The following is a 19,886-nucleotide window of genomic DNA, read 5'->3' on the forward strand; positions in this document are numbered from 1 at the left end:
TTCTGAATGTGTGACCAAGGCCAGGCATTCTGGCAGGAATGAATGTTGAAAAGCATACAGTGTGCTTTGTGTAAGTTTAATTTTGTGGTTAACCATTATGTATTGTTAATAAGATTATATTGTGTGTATATATGGAAAATGAATGGAAAAATGGTATTACAATTAGTACTATTATCATTATGGGGTGGGGTCTGGGGTGCTTCCTCCCCCCCCCCCCCTAACAAAAAAGTGTTCTGCTGCCTATGGTTACAGGTAACTGCACTTTCTCCTAGGACAAGCAGGATCCATCATCCACATGAGGTGACTCCCTAGCAGAGGGGTGTGCCAGGCTGGTTTAGCGGATGCAATTATTTCCTGGAGCAGACCTCTTGTGGCTGTGGATGGTCGAGCCAGCTGGTGTTAGGAAATGAGACTTGTGCATTTGGAGGTTATGTTAATGGAACTGATTTTATTGCAGAAACATAGGGCTCCTTTTACTAAACTGCGGAAGAGCTTCTTACCGTGGGCCTGAAAGGTAAATGCTCCAATGCTCATTTAATTCCTATGAGTATCAGAGCATTTACCTCACCGGCCCACATAAGAAGCTCTTTCGCTGTTTACTAAAACCCAGCATTAGTGCAACTCAGTGAATCGCAAACTGAGTGCCATGGCACAGTAGTGTACAGCAACGAGATTTCAGGTGTGCCGCAAGAGGCACGTTGTGTAGGTGAGTCAACAGGAGCCTCTCGTCCTCACAGGCACCTCTCCTGCTCTCTGCACCTCCCCACCAGCATAGAATTTTAGGGTTAACAAGCTCAGGGCTCCGTCTGGAGGACCTACCTGCATGCACGGATGTTGACATGATGACATTACACATGCACGTGATGTCATCATGCCAATGTCTGTGCATGTGCAGAGACCCTCCAGCCATGGCTTGGAAAAGTTTGAGAGACACTGGTATAACTTAACTGAGCCTACCATGGGCTGATTTTCTAGGAACAGAAGCGATGTATGTTGTAACTGAGTCTAGCATTGGACAGTGGGGTGAAGGGAAATCCCCAGCATCTAAAGATCATATTTCTTCCATATCTCCTTAGCTGAGATAGTGGCTTATTATGGAAAATTTATTTATTTTAGTATTTATATACCACTTATAGCCTAAGTGGTTTACATTCAGGTACTTAAACATTTTTCCCTATCTGCCCAGTAGGCTCGCATGCTACCTAATGTACCTGGGGCAATGGCAGGGGGGGGGGGGGGGGGGGATTAAGTGACTTGCCCAGGGTCACAAAGTGTAGCATGGGATTTGAACCCACAACCTCAGGGTGCTGAGTCTGTAGCTCTAACACATTCCCAATTGAAGTCTTACAATAATAGGGCGGTATATCAAATGCCCGATAACGTGAATATCTCTGCTCGTTTTCTAATCTCCAATTTATGATGGGTAGCCATAGTATATTTTTACTAATGGTGAGTATACCCCTTACAGAAGGGTCAACAAATCCCGGGCGCCAGGTCCCCGTACTCAGAAAATGCATTCCGGCATGTGAGAATTCAAGTCTCCTCCAGGTGCCCTCAGATTCAGAAACAAGTCATCTCTCACTTCTGCAACGCGACTGGGTTTTAAAAAACTTCAGCCGCGCGCCTGTTTAGGAAATCTCGCGGGACTTAGCGCGAGACTTCACGAACTTCCTGAACAGGCGCGCGGCTCAAGCTTGAGTCAGCGTTGCAAAAGTGAGAGATGTTTTACTTCTGAGGGAACTCTGCAAATAGCAAGGTAAAGGGGGAATAGGTGTTAGATTTTCATGCATATTAGCTGCTTAGGAGTGATAAATATGGATAGCGAGAAATGGTAAAGGAGGGAGAGGGTGACATGTGAGTAAGACTAGATGAAAGAGGGGGGCATAGGGATGAGAGAGCGAGACGAGGGTGAAGTATGGGGGTTAGGATATGAGAGAGGAAAAATAGGTGAAGCCTGTGGTGCTGGAATATGACTGGGTGAAAGCTGGGAGAGGGGGTGGTATGAGAGAGAGAGAGAGAGAGAGAGGCTGATTGGGACCCAGGCTATGGTGATACCTGAAACAAATAGGCAATTTGCATCACTTGAGTAGTTGCTGTCAGACAACATGGTTTGGAAAGGGAGCCTGTTAGCTTCTGCCATTGATGTCCAATCCAGAGGCACTTTAAGAGACTGAAACAGGAACACAATGGGGGAAATTCTGTTCTAGAGCACCCACCACCCACATTAGAATATTGTCACTTTTGCAGGTGGGTGATACTACAGCATACAAATGGCAACAAACCAGACAAGTGCTATTCTGTATGTGGGATAGTGTGCAAATGCAAGTGACATGTTCATCTGAGAGAGGTACGGGTGAGAATGCCACTGACACATGAAACTTGGAGAATACTTTAGATTATTACATGCCTTGTAGCATTTGGGTGCCCACAGTTACATCAGGTTTATGGCTGTGCACCTGCAGATGCTTAAATGTCAGGTGCACTGATACTGGGTTACATTTTGTAATATTATCTAGCTGCCCAGATGCTATTATAGAATTAGTCTTTTGCTGTATGGCATCAGCATGCCTTGAAGGAGTTGCCCGCTTATAGAATTATCCCCAATATGTTGTGAGTTCAGTTGTTATGACATATTCTACTGAGTTTTGCAAAATATGTTGTAAATCTGTTTACCCAGATCCATTAACAAAATATTAAAAAAAAATAAAAAAGAGAATACTACAGTAAAGTTTCTTTGCTCACAGACTCACAAGAGTTTCTTTGCTCACAAAATAGAAAAAGCATTCCCAGTCATCAGCAGCAGCAGATGAATCCAGACGGATGGATTATATCTATCGTAGGTAGAATATACTGAATAGCCAGAGCAATTCAGTGCTCTCTATATCCAGCAGGTGAGCAGATGGACATATCCAGCCCCTGTCTTCATCTGTGCATAAGGTTCCTTTGGGCCTGGTCTTGCTCCTGATTTAATTGCTTTATCTCGGTTAAGTGTGGGGATCAGGTGTTCTGGGTGCCTGCTTTGGGGCATAGCTGGTGGTGCCAGTTCCTCCCCTGCAGTACTCTGTTAGCTCTGATCTTTTGACTCCCTTGTAAAAAAAATAAAAAGTAAACTAGCAGGTTTCACACACTAGTGAGCAGCAGGAATTCCTGCATTTCCGGTGTTCCCAACTGAATAAACCAACCCAATGCACAAAATGATTCACCGAGTGTTTTTCCCCTCGATCACCCATTTTCTGATCTGGCTGTGCAAATTAGCTAAAACCCCATGCAAAATAGACAAGCGATTGATGCACTAACATTGCTTGGCTATGCACAAAAAATGCGCAAGGGTTTTAGCATTCTAAAAAAAACCCGACAGATAACTGTGTTACCAACAGGTGTGCTGTTTTGTTTTATTTTTTTATGGCACAGATATTTTGCATGTGTTACACATATGCAAAATATCTATCCCATAAAAAAATGAAAAATGCCCCCCCCCCAACACACACACACTGCTGATGACGATGACCTCCGACAAACACAGCACCGGTAAATCCACCCCTCGTGCTAGAAAAAATCGACAGGAGGGATGTCTACTCCCTCCTGCCATGCCAACTATTCCCCCTGTGGCAACGAAATGCCAGAAGAAATTCCCACTCCTTCCTGCCACCAAAGGCCCATCCCTATGCCCTGTGCCATGAAGGCCTCCAGGCCCCCCTTTCCGTACCTTAAAAGTTGAGAGCAAGAGGTACTGACAACACCTCCTGCTTCTCTTCCCTTGATGACACTGGACCTTAGGCCCCCTCCCTGGTGCATCATGTGATGCATGTGGAGGGGCCTAAGGCCATGATTGGCTCAGACACCTCAGGCCCCTCAGCCAATCAGGGGAAGGGCCTAGGCCCAGTGTCGTCGTCGAGGGAGGAGGAGCAGGAGGTGTTTTCAGTACCTCTTGCTCCCAACTTTTAAGGTACAGGGCAGGGGGGCCTGGAGGGGGAGTGGGCACCTTCATGGCAGGAGGGAGTGGGCATCCCACCTGCCTTTTTTTTTTCAGGATGCATGAGGTGGGAGTTCCTTCATGGCAGGAGGGAGCGGGCATCCCTCTTCCATTTTTCAGGGGTTCAGAGGGGGGGCCCATTTGTAATAGGGAACTTCATTTTTTCTTTATGGGACAAATATTTTGTGTGTGTAATACACGTAAAATATCTATGCAATTGAAAAAAAACCTGACAGACCTGTCGGTAACATAGAGCAATCGGGTTTTAGGATCGGTAAAACCCGATGCTAAATAGCCATGCGATGTTAGTGCATCAATCGCTTGGCTATTTTGCATGGGGTTTTACTAATTTGCATGGATCAGATCAGAAAACACGCAGAGGGTAGTTTTGTGCATCGGAGAATCCGATCCCCTAGTTCTTACTTTGATAATCTTTTTTGTAGATGTTTATAGTAGTCCTGAAGCCCCACCCTGTTAGTAGGTTTCGTCTGCCTTCTACCTTGTGATCAATCTGTATTTGGAGACTTCTCTGTCTCTCAGATACTGTAAGATGGGGGGGAAACACATAAGAAAGTAAAATCTGGTTTAAGTCTCTGCTTGATAGCAGGACATATGAGTAGCTCCGAGCTGTATATAATATTAGTGTTGGTTGCACATAGTTTTGGTATCTGTTTTGTTCAGTTACTTGGATGTTATGATGTTCATTTTTTTATGTTTGTTACAGAGCAGAACAGAAATGTAGTGTTGGGGATTTCTCCCCATTTCCCTCCTTCCAGTTATGGCTGTCATTACAGTGCTGCTTGATTGCTTTTGTACAAACTGAGGGGGCAGGAGCAGCTTCCTAGGAAAGAGGTGGAGTTCAAAGATGATTGATAGAATTTTGCAAGCAACTTGCGAGTTCAGATGCATTACCCTAGCAGTCAGGACTGCTAGACACATCTACAAAAAAGAAGATTATCAAAGTAAGAACCTAATGTTTCTTTCTGGGGAGCTGCTTCCACAGATATGAAAACTATATCTAATGTACCAGATAATAATTTATTTGTGTTGTCTTTAAGAGTATGCCAACATCTGTGGATTTTGAATGTTATGGTGCATAGGTTTTTAAAACATTAATTGAAAAAAAAAAACAACCTGTTGGTTGTAATGGTCTTTATATTTTTCAGAAGAAAAGAAAATGAAGAAGCAAACATGTTGATAGATAAACAACTTGTTTATGCACAAAGACTACCCCTGTGTTGAAATGATCTGGTTTTCTTAGGTATATTTACAATACTATACCACAGGTTTCTCTGATGAGGAAAGTGATAGGATACATGGGCCGATTGAAAAGTAATGAGACAGCCTCTTTTTACCATTCCTGAGGTATCCATGCTCGGTGAAACACGGCGTGTCAGGCTCCTTTTTTATGTGATTTACTAGAATAAAAGATTTTAACTATCAACGTGTCTGATTCTTCATCTTTCATTCCTTTACAACTAGTGGACTGCTTGCCATCTGGTTTTAGGACCTTTATATTTTTCGGGCACTTAAGATCTATGATAGAGCTGGGGGGGGGATGGAGTTTGTGTGATTGATTGTTTGTTTTTTCTTAAACTCCTTGCCCTTGCAGCAGCAGTATGTTCCTAAATGCGGAGCAGGTGGCCCTAGTGGGACAAGTGTTTGAATCTTACTTGCAAGAGTATCACCAGAAGGACCTCCTCAGCATCCTGAAGGAGATGGATGATGATGCACACTACCCTCTGGTTGTGAATGCCATGACCTTGTTTGAAACCAACATGGAGATCGGCGAGTACCTCAGCACCTTTCCCAGTGAGGTGCTTCCTGTGTTTGACAGTGCCCTGCGCAGAGCAGCCCTAACCACCCTACAGTCAGTACCATCTTCCCTGAACGAGGAACTCCGTATGAAACCAAACCTTCATGCAAGAATTACAGGTGAGCTTCTTGAGATGTAATTCTCTGAAACTCTTAAAGCGTTACACACTCCACAAGCCAGCCATTCAAAATATAACCAAAAACGTTTTCATACTTATATTTGGAAATGCATCTGCAAGACTTCATAATACAGTAAAACCTTTGATTGCAAGTAACTTGGTTTGCAAGTGTTTTGCAAGACAAGCAAAACATTTTATTAAATTTTAACTTGATATACAAGCAAGGTCTTGCAATACAAGTACATACAATATACACGCATCACAACTGAGCCGATGGTTCTTCTCTCTCTGACGCTGCAAGAGTGTAGTGACTATTCTAAACGAGCAAAGTCTCGCAATACGAGTACAAACAGTATACATGCGTCACATTATTACAACTGAGCCAATGGTTCTTCTCTCTCTGACGTTGCAGGATTGTAGTGACTATTCTAAACGAGCGAGGTCTTGCAATACGAGTATGTATAGTATTTTGTATTACAGTTTTTGGGTTGTGGAACAAATCATCTGAGTTTCCATTATTTCCTATGGGGAAATTCACTTTGATATACGAGTGCTTTGGATTACAAGCATGCTTCTGGAACGAATTATGCTCGCAAACCAAGGTTTTACCGTAATTCTTTTTTGGAGTGACTTCCATTTATCACTATCCACTAGGTCCTAAACCACTTTATCACTGTAATTCCACTCTAAAGATGTACTTTGAGGTCATAAAACAAAAAGATTCTTAAAAAAATTTGGACACCATACTTGGATACATTGCAAGTGTGATCTGCTGTCTTATATACTCTTGAAGTTTAATAGATCATAATCTTTATGATTGTTTTCAATGAGTGCTGGATGTGTGTTTGAAGAAGAGAAATGGGGTTTGTGCTAGGGGTGGGGATTGAAATTTGAAACAATATATGATAAAGATTGAAGATATTGATGTAAATACAGGCAGTCCCCAGATTAAGAATGAATTCCATTTTTTAAACAGTTCTTAAGTTGAATTCGTATGAAACTCGGATCCTGTACAGTACACAGTGTATAAAAACACTAAAGAAACAGTCCTTTGAATAAGAAACCAAAAACTGGTCTTCGTGACATTTGGAGTATTGAGATAAAGCATCAGATTACCGTGTCTCAATGGCCACGAATTTGGACTTGGAGGATGAGATGTATGGTGTCTGCATCTATGAGACAAACTTGTTTTTTTAGATATAATTATGGGGGGGGGGGGTGATAATCTTTTTGTCATAAATTGTAATTGTATTTAAGTGCTTTTATAGAATTATATGATTGTATTTTATTTTACACTTATGGCTTTAAAATGAATAAATAATTTTTTTTTTAAAAAAGAAACAGTCCTCAAAATAAAGTACTGTAGTTTAAATAGAAAGAAAAAAAAGAAGAGGTTTACACTTTTGTTCTTCATCCGTCCCACTGTTCTCTCTCCACCATCACATCCAACATTTCTCTCTCTCTTCTCTCTCTTCCCCATGCAACTGTACCTCATGCCTCTTCCACCACCTTCCAATATTTCTTTCTCCTTCCCTATGCCCAACAATGTCCTCTTTCTTCATTTCCCCATGTGTACCATCTCTCTTTTCCTCTCACTCAAACACCCATGCCCAACAATGCGCCCTTTCTATTCCCTCCCCTACCTCGGCATCTCTTTTTCTCACTCCCTCCATTCTTCATCCTGTGCCCCAAGTTCATGCTCCCCTTCCTCCATTCTGTGCTCCACGTTCCTGCTCCCTCCTTCTTTTCTTCCTCCCTTCCAACTTTTGTCTGAAGTTTGTGCTCCCTCCCTACCTTCTGTGTCCCAACGCGACCCTGCTTCTCCCTTCCTGTGGCAATGTACCCCCTCCTTCCTCCCTTCCTGTCCCAGCGTGACCCTTCTCATCCCTTCTATGTCCCACCACTCCCCTCGTAGTCCTTTCCGCCGTTCTGTGCACTAAATCCGTGCCTTCCTCCCGCATGTGTTTGACTCCTCTAAGCTGGCTTCTTCCTTCCAGCCGCACTTCTCTTTGCAGAGCCGCAACTGTGGCTCCCACATGTGACTCATGGCTAACCCGGAAGCCTTCCCTCTGATATCAGTACAGCTCACAAGATTCTTATGTAAGCTGCATACCTTACCTATGTTTTTGTGCTGCTTTTTTGTAGCCTCTTAAAAACTTGGATTTTATGTAACTTTTATGTTTTTATATTTAAGACAGCCAAGGATCCTATAAGACCTCTGAGGAAGCATTTTTATTTTATACTGCCCATGTTAGGTCATTTTTATTTTATACATTATTTGATTTCTATCCTGTGGGTCATTTGTGACTGTATACACCTTTTGTGGATTGATTTTAAGATTATTGTTTTTAAGTTATTTGGATGCTTATTTTACCACAAATTAGTACATCTGATCATCTGTTCCATAATCTTTTTTTTGTTTTGTTGCTTCATTTCCTTTGTACAACCTTTTGGTGCTATTTGAATTTTGTTGTTTTGTCTTTTGATGTTATGTTGAATATAAGAACTGCTATACTGGAACAGACACAGGTCCATCAAACCCTGTATCCTGTTCCCAACAGTAGTCAACCCAGGACACAAGTACCTGGCAAGAACCCCAAAGTGTAAAACATATATTTTATGCAGCTTATCCTAGGAATAATCAGTGGATTCCCTTCATCCATTTTAATAATGGCTTTGACTTCTCTTTTAGGCAGTTTATCCAAACCTTTTTTAAACCTTGCTAGCCTAACTGCTTCCATTACATTCTCTGGCAATAAATTCCAGAGTTCAATTACACATTGAATGAAGAAATATTTTCTCCTGTTTTGTCTTAAACTACTACTTTAAACTAAGCTACTACTTAGTAGCTTCATTACATTCCTCCTAGTCCTAGTATTTCTGGAAAGAGTAAACAAGCGACTTGCATCTACCTGCTCCACTCCATTCAAGCTGCCCTTGACCTGTAACTTTATTAAATCACTACTATTACTAATAATAATCATTTTGGTAGCGCTGCCAGGAGAGGAGACAGAGGAGAGAAACAGCAGGGGAGAGACAGGAGAGAAACAGCAGGAGAGAGAAGGCAGGAGAGAAACATCAGGATAGAGAAGGCAGGAGAGAGTAAGGGGCAGCGACGAGAGTTAGCTCCGACCACTCCTAATGTCATCCACCGGAGCTCCCCCTTAAAAGGGGAGGGACCAACGATGTTCAGGTAGAGGCTTGTGAATGAAGCCAGGAGAGGAGACAGAGGGGAGAAACAGCAGGGGAGAGACAGAGGGAAGAAGGCAGGAGAGAGCAAGGGGCAGTGGCGAGAGTTAGCTCCGCTCACCCCCCAACATCATCCATTGGAGCTCCCCCTTAAAAGGGGAGGGGCCAACGGTGCTTAGCCATTCGGTGCACGTCGAAGGCGAGCAAAGGTGCTCGCCTTAGCAAGAGCGCCTTTTGCGAAAGGCCTTGAGAAGGGACGAGTCGCTGCAAAGGGAGAGCAGAGGGCAACCACAGCAGACACAGAGGACACACAAACAAGCAAAGAGAGCAGAGGGCAACCACAGCAGACACAGAGGACACACTAACAAGCAAGGAGAGCAGAGGACAACCGCAGCAGACACAGAGGACACACAAACAAGCAAGGAGAGCAGAGGACAACCGCAGCAGACGCAGAGGACAGCCACATCAGACTGGCAAGCGGGCAGCAATGGAAGCAGCAGACAGAAGCAGGATGTTGAGCTACCCAGTTTTCTGCATTATCTGCCATATGTATGACTACCTCCCCTCTGGGAGGCGGTCTTATGTATGCACTCGATGCAGGGAACTGGAAAACCTGAAGAAAAAAGTCAGACTCCTGGATGGCAGAATACTGGAACTGTAAGCAGTTCGAGCAGTGGAAGAAGAGGACAGGGATGCAGAGAATGTCAAGACAGAGGAAACCATCGAGGAAGAAATCCGGGAATTAGAGAACTTCATCGAGAAGGCATACATGGAGACCGTGGGAAATCACCAGCAGCAGTGGAACTGCCGAGACACATCTACAGAGAGTGAGCACCATCTGGAGGATGACCACAAGGAAGAAATGGGAGTCACAGCAGCGAGATCTGGAAACAGTGGAAGGAACCCACAAAAAGATGAGTCCGGTGCAAGCCAACGCAAGGATGAGGGAAGATGAAAGTGCACAGAGGATACGGATCTACGGCTGGAGAGATGGACATACACCAGGGACACGGACCTATGGCTAGAGAAGCAAGAGAAGATAGAGAGTATAGCAGTCATCGTAGGGAACCCCATCATCAGACAATTCGACAGACACATAGTGGGAGGAAGACAGGATCGGCTGGTGATGTGCCTACCGGGAGCCAAGGTAGAAGACATAGTGAGCCGCATCAACAGGATCATCGACAGCGTGGAAGACGAAGATATGGCAGTGGTGATCCATGTGAAGACAAACAACGTGAGCAACAGGAACTACAACAGGGAAGTACTGAAGGACCAGTTCCGGATGCTAGGAAGGAAGCTGAAGACCAGGATGCAGAGTGTTCTTGGAGATCCTGCCGGTACCCAAAGCTGACAAGAAGAGGCAGACAAAGCTGCAAGCAGTCAATGCGTGGATGCGGTGCTGGTGTGAGGAAGAAGGATTCCACTTTTTACGCAACTGGACAACATTCTGGGGGAAGAGCAAGCTATTCAGGAAGGATGGACTCCACCTCAGCGGAGATAGAACGATGCTACTTGCAAGCAACATCAAGAGAGAAATTGAGAAGTTTTTTAAACTAAGAAGAAGGGGAAAGCCGACAGTCGACCGAGAGTCGATGGTTCGGGAATTGGCATATCCAGAGGATATCGTGCAGAAAGATAGCGAGGAAGACTCACTGGATCATAAGCAAGACAGAAATCCTGATAGATTGAAAGGGACACAAGAGGGAAGGAAATGCAAGAAAGTAAAAGGCCGCAAACTCAAGTCTATGTACACGAACGCAAGGAGCCTAAAGAATAAAATGTGTGAATTAGAAGCTATGGCACAAAAAGATAACCTTGACATCATCGGCATCACAGAAACATGGTGGAACAAGTAAAACGTCTGGGATACTGTGCTATCGGGATACAAGCTATACCGCATAGACAGAGTGGCTCAAACAGGCGGGGGCATTGCCCTATACGTCAAAGAGGGAATTGAGAGGGAATTGAGTCTACCGGAGAGAACACAAAGAATAAGTTAGAGTCTCTATGGGTCAAAATTCCGGGAACAAATGGAATGGAAACGAAGATCGGCATCTACTACCGACCCCCAGGGCAGTCCGAAGAAATTGATGGAGAAATGACGGACGAGATTAAACACAACTGGAAGGGAGGCAACAAAGTTGTTATGGGTGACTTCAATTATCCGGGAATAGACTGGAACCTAGGCACCTCCGGCAGCGGTACCTACCCCCTTTTATACATGCCAAACAGTCCTTTTTTCATATGTTCATGACGACAGATAAAGAGCTGAAAGGTCCATCCAGTCTGCCCATTAGTTATACCCATTAAAAATACATGATTAAATTAACTTGTCTCTACTTTGATATTTCTGGGTCATAGACTATAAAGTTTATCTGGTATTGTCCTAGGTTCCAAATGCTGAAGTTCCCCTCCAAGCTCACTCCAGCCTATCCAACCATCCTGTTTGCAGGATATCTACCATAAATTCTGGCCAGTAACATCTTCATGTTCCAAGTTTCTGGAGCTCCCATTGATTCCCTCCCCAGCCCAATCCTATACCAAATCACCACATATAAGACACAGACCGTGCAAGTCTGTCCAGTACCGGCCTTAGCTCTTTAATATACATTCTTTGTTTTCTAATTAGAGATCCTCTATGTTTATCCCACACTTTTTTTAATTCCATCACCGTTTTCCTCTCTACCACTTCGCTTGAGAGGGCATTCCAGCCATCTACCACCTTCTCCGTGAAAAAGGATTTCCTAACATTTCTCCTGAGTCTTCCTCCCATCAACCTCAAATTATGCCCTCTAGTGTTACCATTTTCTCTTCTCTGGAAAAGATTTGTTTCTATATTAATACCTTTCAAGTATCTTGAATCATATCACACTTGTCCCTCTCCTCCAGAGTATACATATTTAGGTCTTCCAGTCTCTTCTCATACTTCTTTCGGTTCAAACCCCTTACCATTTCGTCGCCTTCCAGTTCAAAACTGCCCTCAAAACTTACTTTTCCAGTTTGTCCTTTGTCAATGTTTAGTGATATTGGGCTGACTGCCTAGAGCACAGGTGTCAAAGTCGGTCCTCGAGGGCCGGAATCTAGTCGGGCTTTCAGGATTTCCCCAACGAATATCATGAGATCTATTTGCATGCACTGCTTTCAATGCATATTCGTTGGGGAAATCCTCAAAACCCGACTGGATTTTGGCTCTCGAGGAGAGACTTTGACACCCCTGGCCTAGAGTGTCTGTATTTGTGCTCATTTATTGGATGCTGTTCTTGAGTATGTGTGACTGTTACTGGCCTACCTGGATAAACTGGTGTACCTTTCTTATGTGTTTTTTTAAATTTGTGAACTGCCTTGACCCACTCTCTGGATTAAAGCAGTATACTAAATTCAGAATAAACATGAATGTAATGATGGTTTTCTGCCACTAGTGAGATGGTAACTGTGGAGTGAACAAGAAGGCTGTGTTTTTTTCTAGACCATTTCACTATTCCATCTCTTTTCTCTACCAGGTCTGCCAGTTTGCCCCGAATTAACCAGGGAGCATATTCCCAAAACCAGAGATGTGGGCCGCTTTTTATCTGTCACTGGGACAGTGATTCGCACCAGCCTGGTGAAAGTGCTGGAGTTTGAACGGGACTATATGTGCAACAAGTGTAAGCATGTTCTTACAGTGAAAGCAGACTTTGAACAGTACTATGCCTTCTCCTGCCCTGTGTCTTGCTCTAATGAACAAGGCTGCAACTCAACCAGATTCATCTGTCTCTCAGACTCCTCGGCCGCTCCCTCCAGCTGCAGAGATTACCAAGAGATCAAAATCCAGGAACAGGTGATTAAGAGGGGAAGTGCACTGTAAAATCTGAGAAGGAAGTAAATGAACTACAGGTGTAGTTACAGAATACTTTTCAATTGTTTAAACATTTAGTATGACCTTTGAAAATACATTAAACCAACCTTTATTAGGAAACTCTTAGCAAACACTTTGCACAGTATGGGGCTCATAATTCAAACAGAAATACGTCTAAAAACCCACCCAAGTCGACACTTGGATGATCAAAAAGACAGATTGTCCAAGTGTTGATAATTGAAATGGGTTTTTAGACATATCCATGGGCTTTTTAGGCCTCTGAATCCTGCTGTGTGCCCAGAGCTGAAAGGGGTGTTTTTGACGGAGTGGTTAGGGTGGGATGTGGGCCGACCGAAACTTAGGGCTATTCGAAAGTTTTATGAGGCTACCTGGACGAAACTTATACGTTGTGACTCAGACAATCTAAAACCAGGTATAAGTGCCCAGAAGGTATCCAAAGTGACCAGATAACCACTGCAGGGACAAAGTACAGATTCCCACACACTCCCCCAGTGATCACTGACCCCATCATACTACCATAAAAATCGGAATAAAAACATACATACCTGCCTCCAGAATATCAGCACCTGGCATAGGAAAGCCTAGTAGAGCTTCACAGAGGTGGCTTAAGTAGCCTGAGGGGTGGGCTAGTGAACCTTAGGAGACCCAGGCCCATAAGCCACTCTACTTCTACATTTATGATGGAAAATGTGAGTCCACCAAAAAACCCCAAAACCTTATTGTATTGCCATATAGGTGCCACCTGCAGCCATAAGGGCTATTGGGGTTGTAAACGGGTGGATATAGTGAGTTGGGGGGGGTTCAGCATTACCTATATGGGAGTTCTGGTGAGATGTTTATGTGGCACCCTTTTTGTGAAGTTCACAGCAGTGCCCTGTAAGGTGCCCCACTGCTCTATTGCCATGTCTGGGTGGACAGTCCATCACTTTGCTGGCCACTCCCAATGTCCAAAAGATCTTGTTCTAGGTGTTTGGGACTTGGAAGATTTTTGGGACGAGAATGTGGTGTAAACATAGACGTACTAGTGGTCTGGATGATCAAACGGCTAGACATAGAAGTAGACAATTTTTGAAAAAGAATTATTTTGGACGTACTTTTTGAGAATGGACATTTTTATGCTGCTGACTTTGGGCGACTAGCACCCTACATCTAAATTGGATTTAGATGTTTCTTTTGATTATGCCTCTCCTCGTCTTATTTTGTTACAAAAATTTAATTGCAACTTATCTTCGCTAAACACTATTTTGTTAAAGCGGGCAGTTGCTGAATGATCGTTTAGCAAAAAAATAGATGCAAGGAAAAACTGCAAAGAACAGTGTAATAAAGTAACAAAGCAGAAAATATATAGGCTCAAAATAGTCTTTTATTAATAACAAAAACCAGGTGATTCCAGGTAGATATATTCAGACTTCAAAATGATTTCAAAACCCGTCCAACATGTTTTAGCGCCATAACACCTGCATCAGGGGCATCAATCACTAGCTAAATCTTGAGCCTGATATACACTTCTCCCTCCGTATTCATGGTGGATGCATTCCGGCTATAGCCGTGAATATGGAAAAAACGCGAATAACTATTGTATATGTTGTTCGTGATTTTTTTGTAAAAGACAGTGTTATTGTTATTAAAACCGCGAATAACATATACAATAGTTTTTGGAAAAGACTATTACAATGCGCTCGACCTGTCGTCTATTGTTCCTGCCAGAACATGTTGATCCGCGTTCATTCCAGCTGTGCATCCCTGGTTCTTGTGACAATGGCACTGGACTCGCGGAGAGCAGGTTCCAGCTGCGCTTTACAGGTACGAACAGGACATACTCTAAGACCAGGCTAAAAAACTGTTCATCTCTCGCATCTTTCTCTTCCTGGGGAAATGGGTGGTGAGATTTACCTAGTCTCATGCTGTTCCTGCTGCCTCTGCCATCTCTGTTCTGGCTTTTTTTTCTAGAGGTTCTTTAATTGCTTACAGTTCGAAGCTGGTAGACGATTATCGCTTTTCAAGACAGCTAATAATTGACAGGCGAGGGTAAAGAGAGAGGGACGAGGGGTTTGAACCTCAAAGCACTCCTCCCTTTTCAGTGTCATTCATGTCTTCTCTGATTGGTCAGAGGCAAAGGGGGGGGCGTATACAGCTGTTAGTAGTAGAATACGGTAAGTAGGAAAGGAGGGGTATGTATAACAACGAAGGAAGGATATTATGGATTGAGATCTCCTTGGAACTTTTTTTTTACAGTACAGCATAAGTAAAGGAACTTTAATTATGATGTAATTTTGGGGGGCGGAATTAACCGACAAAAAATCGCAAATATGTGAAACTGCGAGTGCCGAAACCGCGAATACAGAGGGAGAAGTGTACATGTAAATGACAGCTATCTGTTTTATGCCAAAATGACTGTTTTCAGTCCTTGAAAAGTCTCTGTTATTGTAAGGAATGGTACAATTTGAGAAGTGGATGTGTATACATGTTCTCATCTACATATACATTAGACTTAAGATTTAGCTAGTGATTGATGTGTTATGGTGCCAGAACATGTTGGGTGGATTTTGAAATCTGAATAGCATAACATAAAATTTTATTTATATACCGCAATACACCATGAAGTTCGATGCGGTTAACATCATAGAGGATCATACATAAGAGGGGAGGGCACAATGACAAGCAACATAGGAATATAAATAACAAAGATTGTGGCAGGTCAGAGTCAAATACATTACAGGTGGTTCACAGTTGCTGATCCGGTGCCAATTCAATGTAATCAATGCACACATTCAACAGGCTAGGGGCTGGGGAATGCATTCCAAATGATTTTTAATCAAATTGAGGGGTTTTGAGGCAGAAATTAAACTTTGAAAAAAAGATCAATAAAAATCCAAGATGCCCCAAAACAGCAAAAATAAACAAAATCCAAAAATAAAAAATAGCGATTTGGGGACGTAGGAGACCTGAACCCTACCCTCAGAAACTCTCAAAAATGAGTTTTAAAGAGTTTCACAGACTATCCCCGAAGTTCCCATAGGAAATAATAGAGGTGTACTCACAGTCTCTTAAGTGCCTGCCTCTCATCTCTGTACACTGCAGCTGAATGAGGAAAAAGATTTTATGCCTCAGAATAGCTTCAAAATGATCAGACTTGAAGATCTTCAGACTGCTAGTCGGAGGGATCCCTCTGAAAAAGAAGATTTTGATTTTGAAAGGAGACCGGGAAGGGAGGGAGATGGACAGAAGGGGAAGAGATGCCCAGACCGCATGCCTGGTCACATGAGGTCCCAAAAATATTGGGAATGCTTGGGCACCCACACAGCTGGTGCCTTTGGTAGAACATATACCTCTTTCTTTTTTTGTTGAACATATTGGCTGAATGAGATATGGTGTGTCAAGTTTTCCATGTTGATCATATGTTTGGTCATGAGCACTATTGCTTGGCTAATCTAAATGCTGAACATTATATCCCGCACCTTTAAAGGGTGAATCACTTTGAACTATCGTCTTTCTTGTCTCCATAATTATTCCCACTGGACTGATCTGGTAGGACTCTCTCTCATCAAAAGCAGTATGTCCTGCTAGTCTCAGATCTGGGACCCAGAGACAGTTTTGTCTCTGGCCTGGGACCCAGTCTCCCATCAGATAACAACCACTGGTTCGCCACCAGGCAGGTTTTCACACACACTATTTTTCTAATATTTTTATGACAATATGACTAATTATGGTGTTCTTACAAATTATAAAGTGTCTGGTGTGAGCTTTGTTGTCTCTGCTGGTTGTGTTGCTCAAGTACCTTCCTTTCTTAGGTTCAAAGACTGTCTGTTGGATGTATCCCTCGATCAATGCTTGTTGTACTGGAAGATGACTTGGTAGACAACTGCAAGTCTGGTAAGGATTAAGAAGCATTCCTTCATGAAATTATTTGGGGACTAGATTGGGGCCTGACCCATAAAACACTTGAGTGTTTTTTGTTCTACAGCAGTGTCTCTCAAACTTTTTTAGCTCTGGCACACTAAATGGAGCAAATGTTTTTCACAGCACATTATAATTGAATTTATAAAATTGTAAAACCAGCACAAAAATAGCAGTTTTTACAAAACTGTAGTGCAGTTTTTAGTGCTGGCCATGGCGGTAACAGTTCTGAGCAAACTAACAGAGATATGAGGCAACAAAAAGAAGCGTTGCTCAAATCATATCCCTGATGCAGCGGGTTTCAAGCCAGTCCAGCGAAATGCAGGCCTCGTTGGAAGACTATAATTAAATTTAAGCAACGGTTGCGGTTTTGAAAAAGAGCAAACTTGAATAAGCTAAGTACACTATAAGAATTCTTCGAACTATATTATAGTATGTTGAACTACCTAAAGAGCTGAAGTGTTTAAAGCAGGGGTGTCCAACCTGCGGCCCGTGAAGTATTTTGTGCGGCCCCGGTTGAGGGTGATGCCGTGTTTTCCTCTGCTGCCCCCGGGTGTTTACCGTCTTGCTGGCTCCCTCCTCTGTCTTGCTGCAGCGTTTGTGTGTTTGTGCGGCCCCAGAAACATTTTTTTCAGTCAATGCGGCCCAGGGAAGCCAAAAGGTTTAAAGTATTTAAAGCATAGGAGCACTTTCAACAATTGGAGCGTTATTAAGTATATGAGCAGTTGTAATAAGAAGTTGGATCACTGAATGAACGTATGAACTTATGAATTGCAACTAAATGAATTGAAAAACTGACTTGAAATATTTATAATATAGAAGCACATGTAAAGCACTTTATAACATAAGTGCACTTTATATTTACATTTAGAGTCTAGTACAGTGTTCTGATGTTTCTGAGTATCACATTGGTAGATGGATGTTTGTAGAGAAGATATGGATTTCAAACCATAAAATTAAGAGGCTTTTATATTAAGATTTTTTACATTAGATTTTTAAATTGTGAATGAAATAAATAGTGAACTAAAATTGGTTAACTTAATGAATAAAAGGAAGGAGTATAGTAATAAAATTAATTTAGTAATAAAAATTAATTAATTGTCTGGTAGGGAGGTAGGTCTCAAGCCAGTGATGTTAAAAGGAATGCAAGAGAAGATGGTTTCTTTTCTTGAAGAAATCCCAAACATGGGAAGATTCACTCCATTCTCTGAGGCTTGTCCCCGGATATAAAATCTATAGTGTGAAATTTGATTTAATTACTATATGACCTTAATCTATAGTCCACAGTCCTGTTTGATTGTTTAATGGTTCTTACTATATGTATATTTAACCAATAGAACAATTTAATTCTAATTTTGCAAGTTTGGATCTAGCCATACTCCTATGTTTCTCACCCCCTCCATGGTTGATTTTAGACGAGTATCTTTCAGAGCTAGTTAAGCTCTGGAACGCGTTGCCAGAGGTTGTGGTAAGAGCGAATAGCATAGCTGGTTTTAAGAAAGATTTGGACAATTTCCTAGAGGAAAAATCCATAGTCTGTTATTGAGAAAGATATGGGGGAAGCCACTGCTACTCCTTGGGTTTTGGCCAGGTACCAGTGACCTGGATTGGCCACCGTGAGAACGGGATGCTGGGCTTGATGGACCACTGGTCTGACCCAGTGAAACTAATCTTATGTTCTTATGGTATCTTGGGCTATTTCTTCTCCATTTGTTGATTTGTTTTTTTCCTTGTTAGCTACTAGTCCATTTGTTTGGAACAATCTGAAGATTTTCACCAGGCCTGTCTCAATCCTCTGTTTAGTCTTCGTATAATGGGATGATCAGCTGGATGTCATCTGTGTATATGTAGCATTCACATTTCAGTTTTCTAATGAATTTCCCCAGTGGTTGCAGGAACATGTTGAACAGCATGGGTGTCATAGAAGATCCTTGTGGTACCCCAATGTCTGATTCTGTCCAGTTGTTTGCATTCCCTTGCCATTCTACCCTCGTTAGTCTTTTGAATAGAAAGGACTCTATCCTTGCCATGACTTTTCCTTTGAGGCCTAATTCTATGCATCTTGTTTTTAGCAGTGTGTGCTAAGGCTACATTGGATTTTCTAGACTTTTGTTGGAATAGTGAGCTGTCAAAAATATTGGATACCATGGCCTCAATTTAAGACATGAGCTAAACAAGAGAAGCTATGCCATGGTTTTCAAAAGAGTTTGTAACAGCTAAACAAAAGTCAAGACAAATGGAGAATCTGTGGAGATAATCCTAGTTATTTGATAAGAACAACTGGAAAATTCAGTATAAGATTTACCAAGGTTTTATGCTAGTAGAGAAGGTAATGTTTTTTTCAGTTTCTGCTTCAGTGGCCAAATAGCTCAGGGAGCATTATGGATAGGTGGAACAAATTGTGGCTCAACAATTTTTTTTTTTCATCTGAGCTACTGTCTATGCCTGACTCTTGAGACTTCTGCACAGTATTTTTTTTTCAATTAAATGCAGACTGTTTGCTCTGTATTGGTTAAAAAAAAAAGTTCTATGGTAGTCCAGTTCTGATTATTTCCCCCCATTAGGTTTCAAGTTTCATTAAAAATTTGATTAAATCGCTTCTAAGTGATGTACAAAGTAAATAAGATTAAAAACAATTAAGGTAGTACAATATAAAAGACATAGACTTAACATACTAAATACATGCCAATAGGGAAAAAAAGGTAAGAAATGTAATAAAAAATAGGAAAGAAACAAATATAGGAAAAAACAAATAAATTGGAAGAGAATTCCATGTTTGAGGTGCTATAACTGAGAAAATACTTTGTCATCTTGTATTAATAAATTTGAGAGAGGGGACTGTTAATAAATGCTGATCGTTTGATCTGAGTGATTGAGTGGGGGCTTAGGGTATCAGAAGTCTGTCAATGAAAAATGGGGCCTTGGAGAAGAGTGTTTTGAAAGTCAATAAACAGATTTTATACGTTATCCTGTAAGATACCGGGAGCCAATGGGCTTTCTTGAAAAGTGGCAAGACATGGTCAAAATTCCTAGC

At 42.2% G+C, this 19,886-nt stretch overlaps 1 protein-coding gene across 9 annotated transcripts in view; it reads left to right on the top strand.

Moving 5' to 3' along the window:
• Positions 1 to 1,645: 1,645 nt before the first annotated feature.
• The window catches only part of MCM9 (minichromosome maintenance 9 homologous recombination repair factor), a 144,540-nt gene continuing 126,299 nt past the window's right edge, over positions 1,646 to 19,886 (top strand). For 5 of the 9 annotated variants that reach the window (XM_033937220.1, XM_033937225.1, XM_033937227.1 and 2 more), the window contains exons 1-4: positions 1,646 to 1,756; positions 5,586 to 5,908; positions 12,600 to 12,916; positions 16,747 to 16,828. In XM_033937220.1, coding sequence (XP_033793111.1) covers positions 5,593 to 5,908; positions 12,600 to 12,916; positions 16,747 to 16,828 — 715 coding nt within the window. In that variant the 5' untranslated portion in view covers positions 1,646 to 1,756; positions 5,586 to 5,592. Of the gene's footprint in view, positions 1,757 to 2,744; positions 2,892 to 5,585; positions 5,909 to 12,599; positions 12,917 to 16,746; positions 16,829 to 19,886 lie in introns of all 9 variants that reach the window. The other 4 variants (XM_033937221.1, XM_033937223.1, XM_033937222.1 and 1 more) reach the window with 4 other exon arrangements.

The sequence above is a fragment of the Geotrypetes seraphini genome, chromosome 3, assembly GCF_902459505.1.
Source record: "Geotrypetes seraphini chromosome 3, aGeoSer1.1, whole genome shotgun sequence".
In the NCBI taxonomy this organism is placed as follows: domain Eukaryota; kingdom Metazoa; phylum Chordata; class Amphibia; order Gymnophiona; family Dermophiidae; genus Geotrypetes; species Geotrypetes seraphini.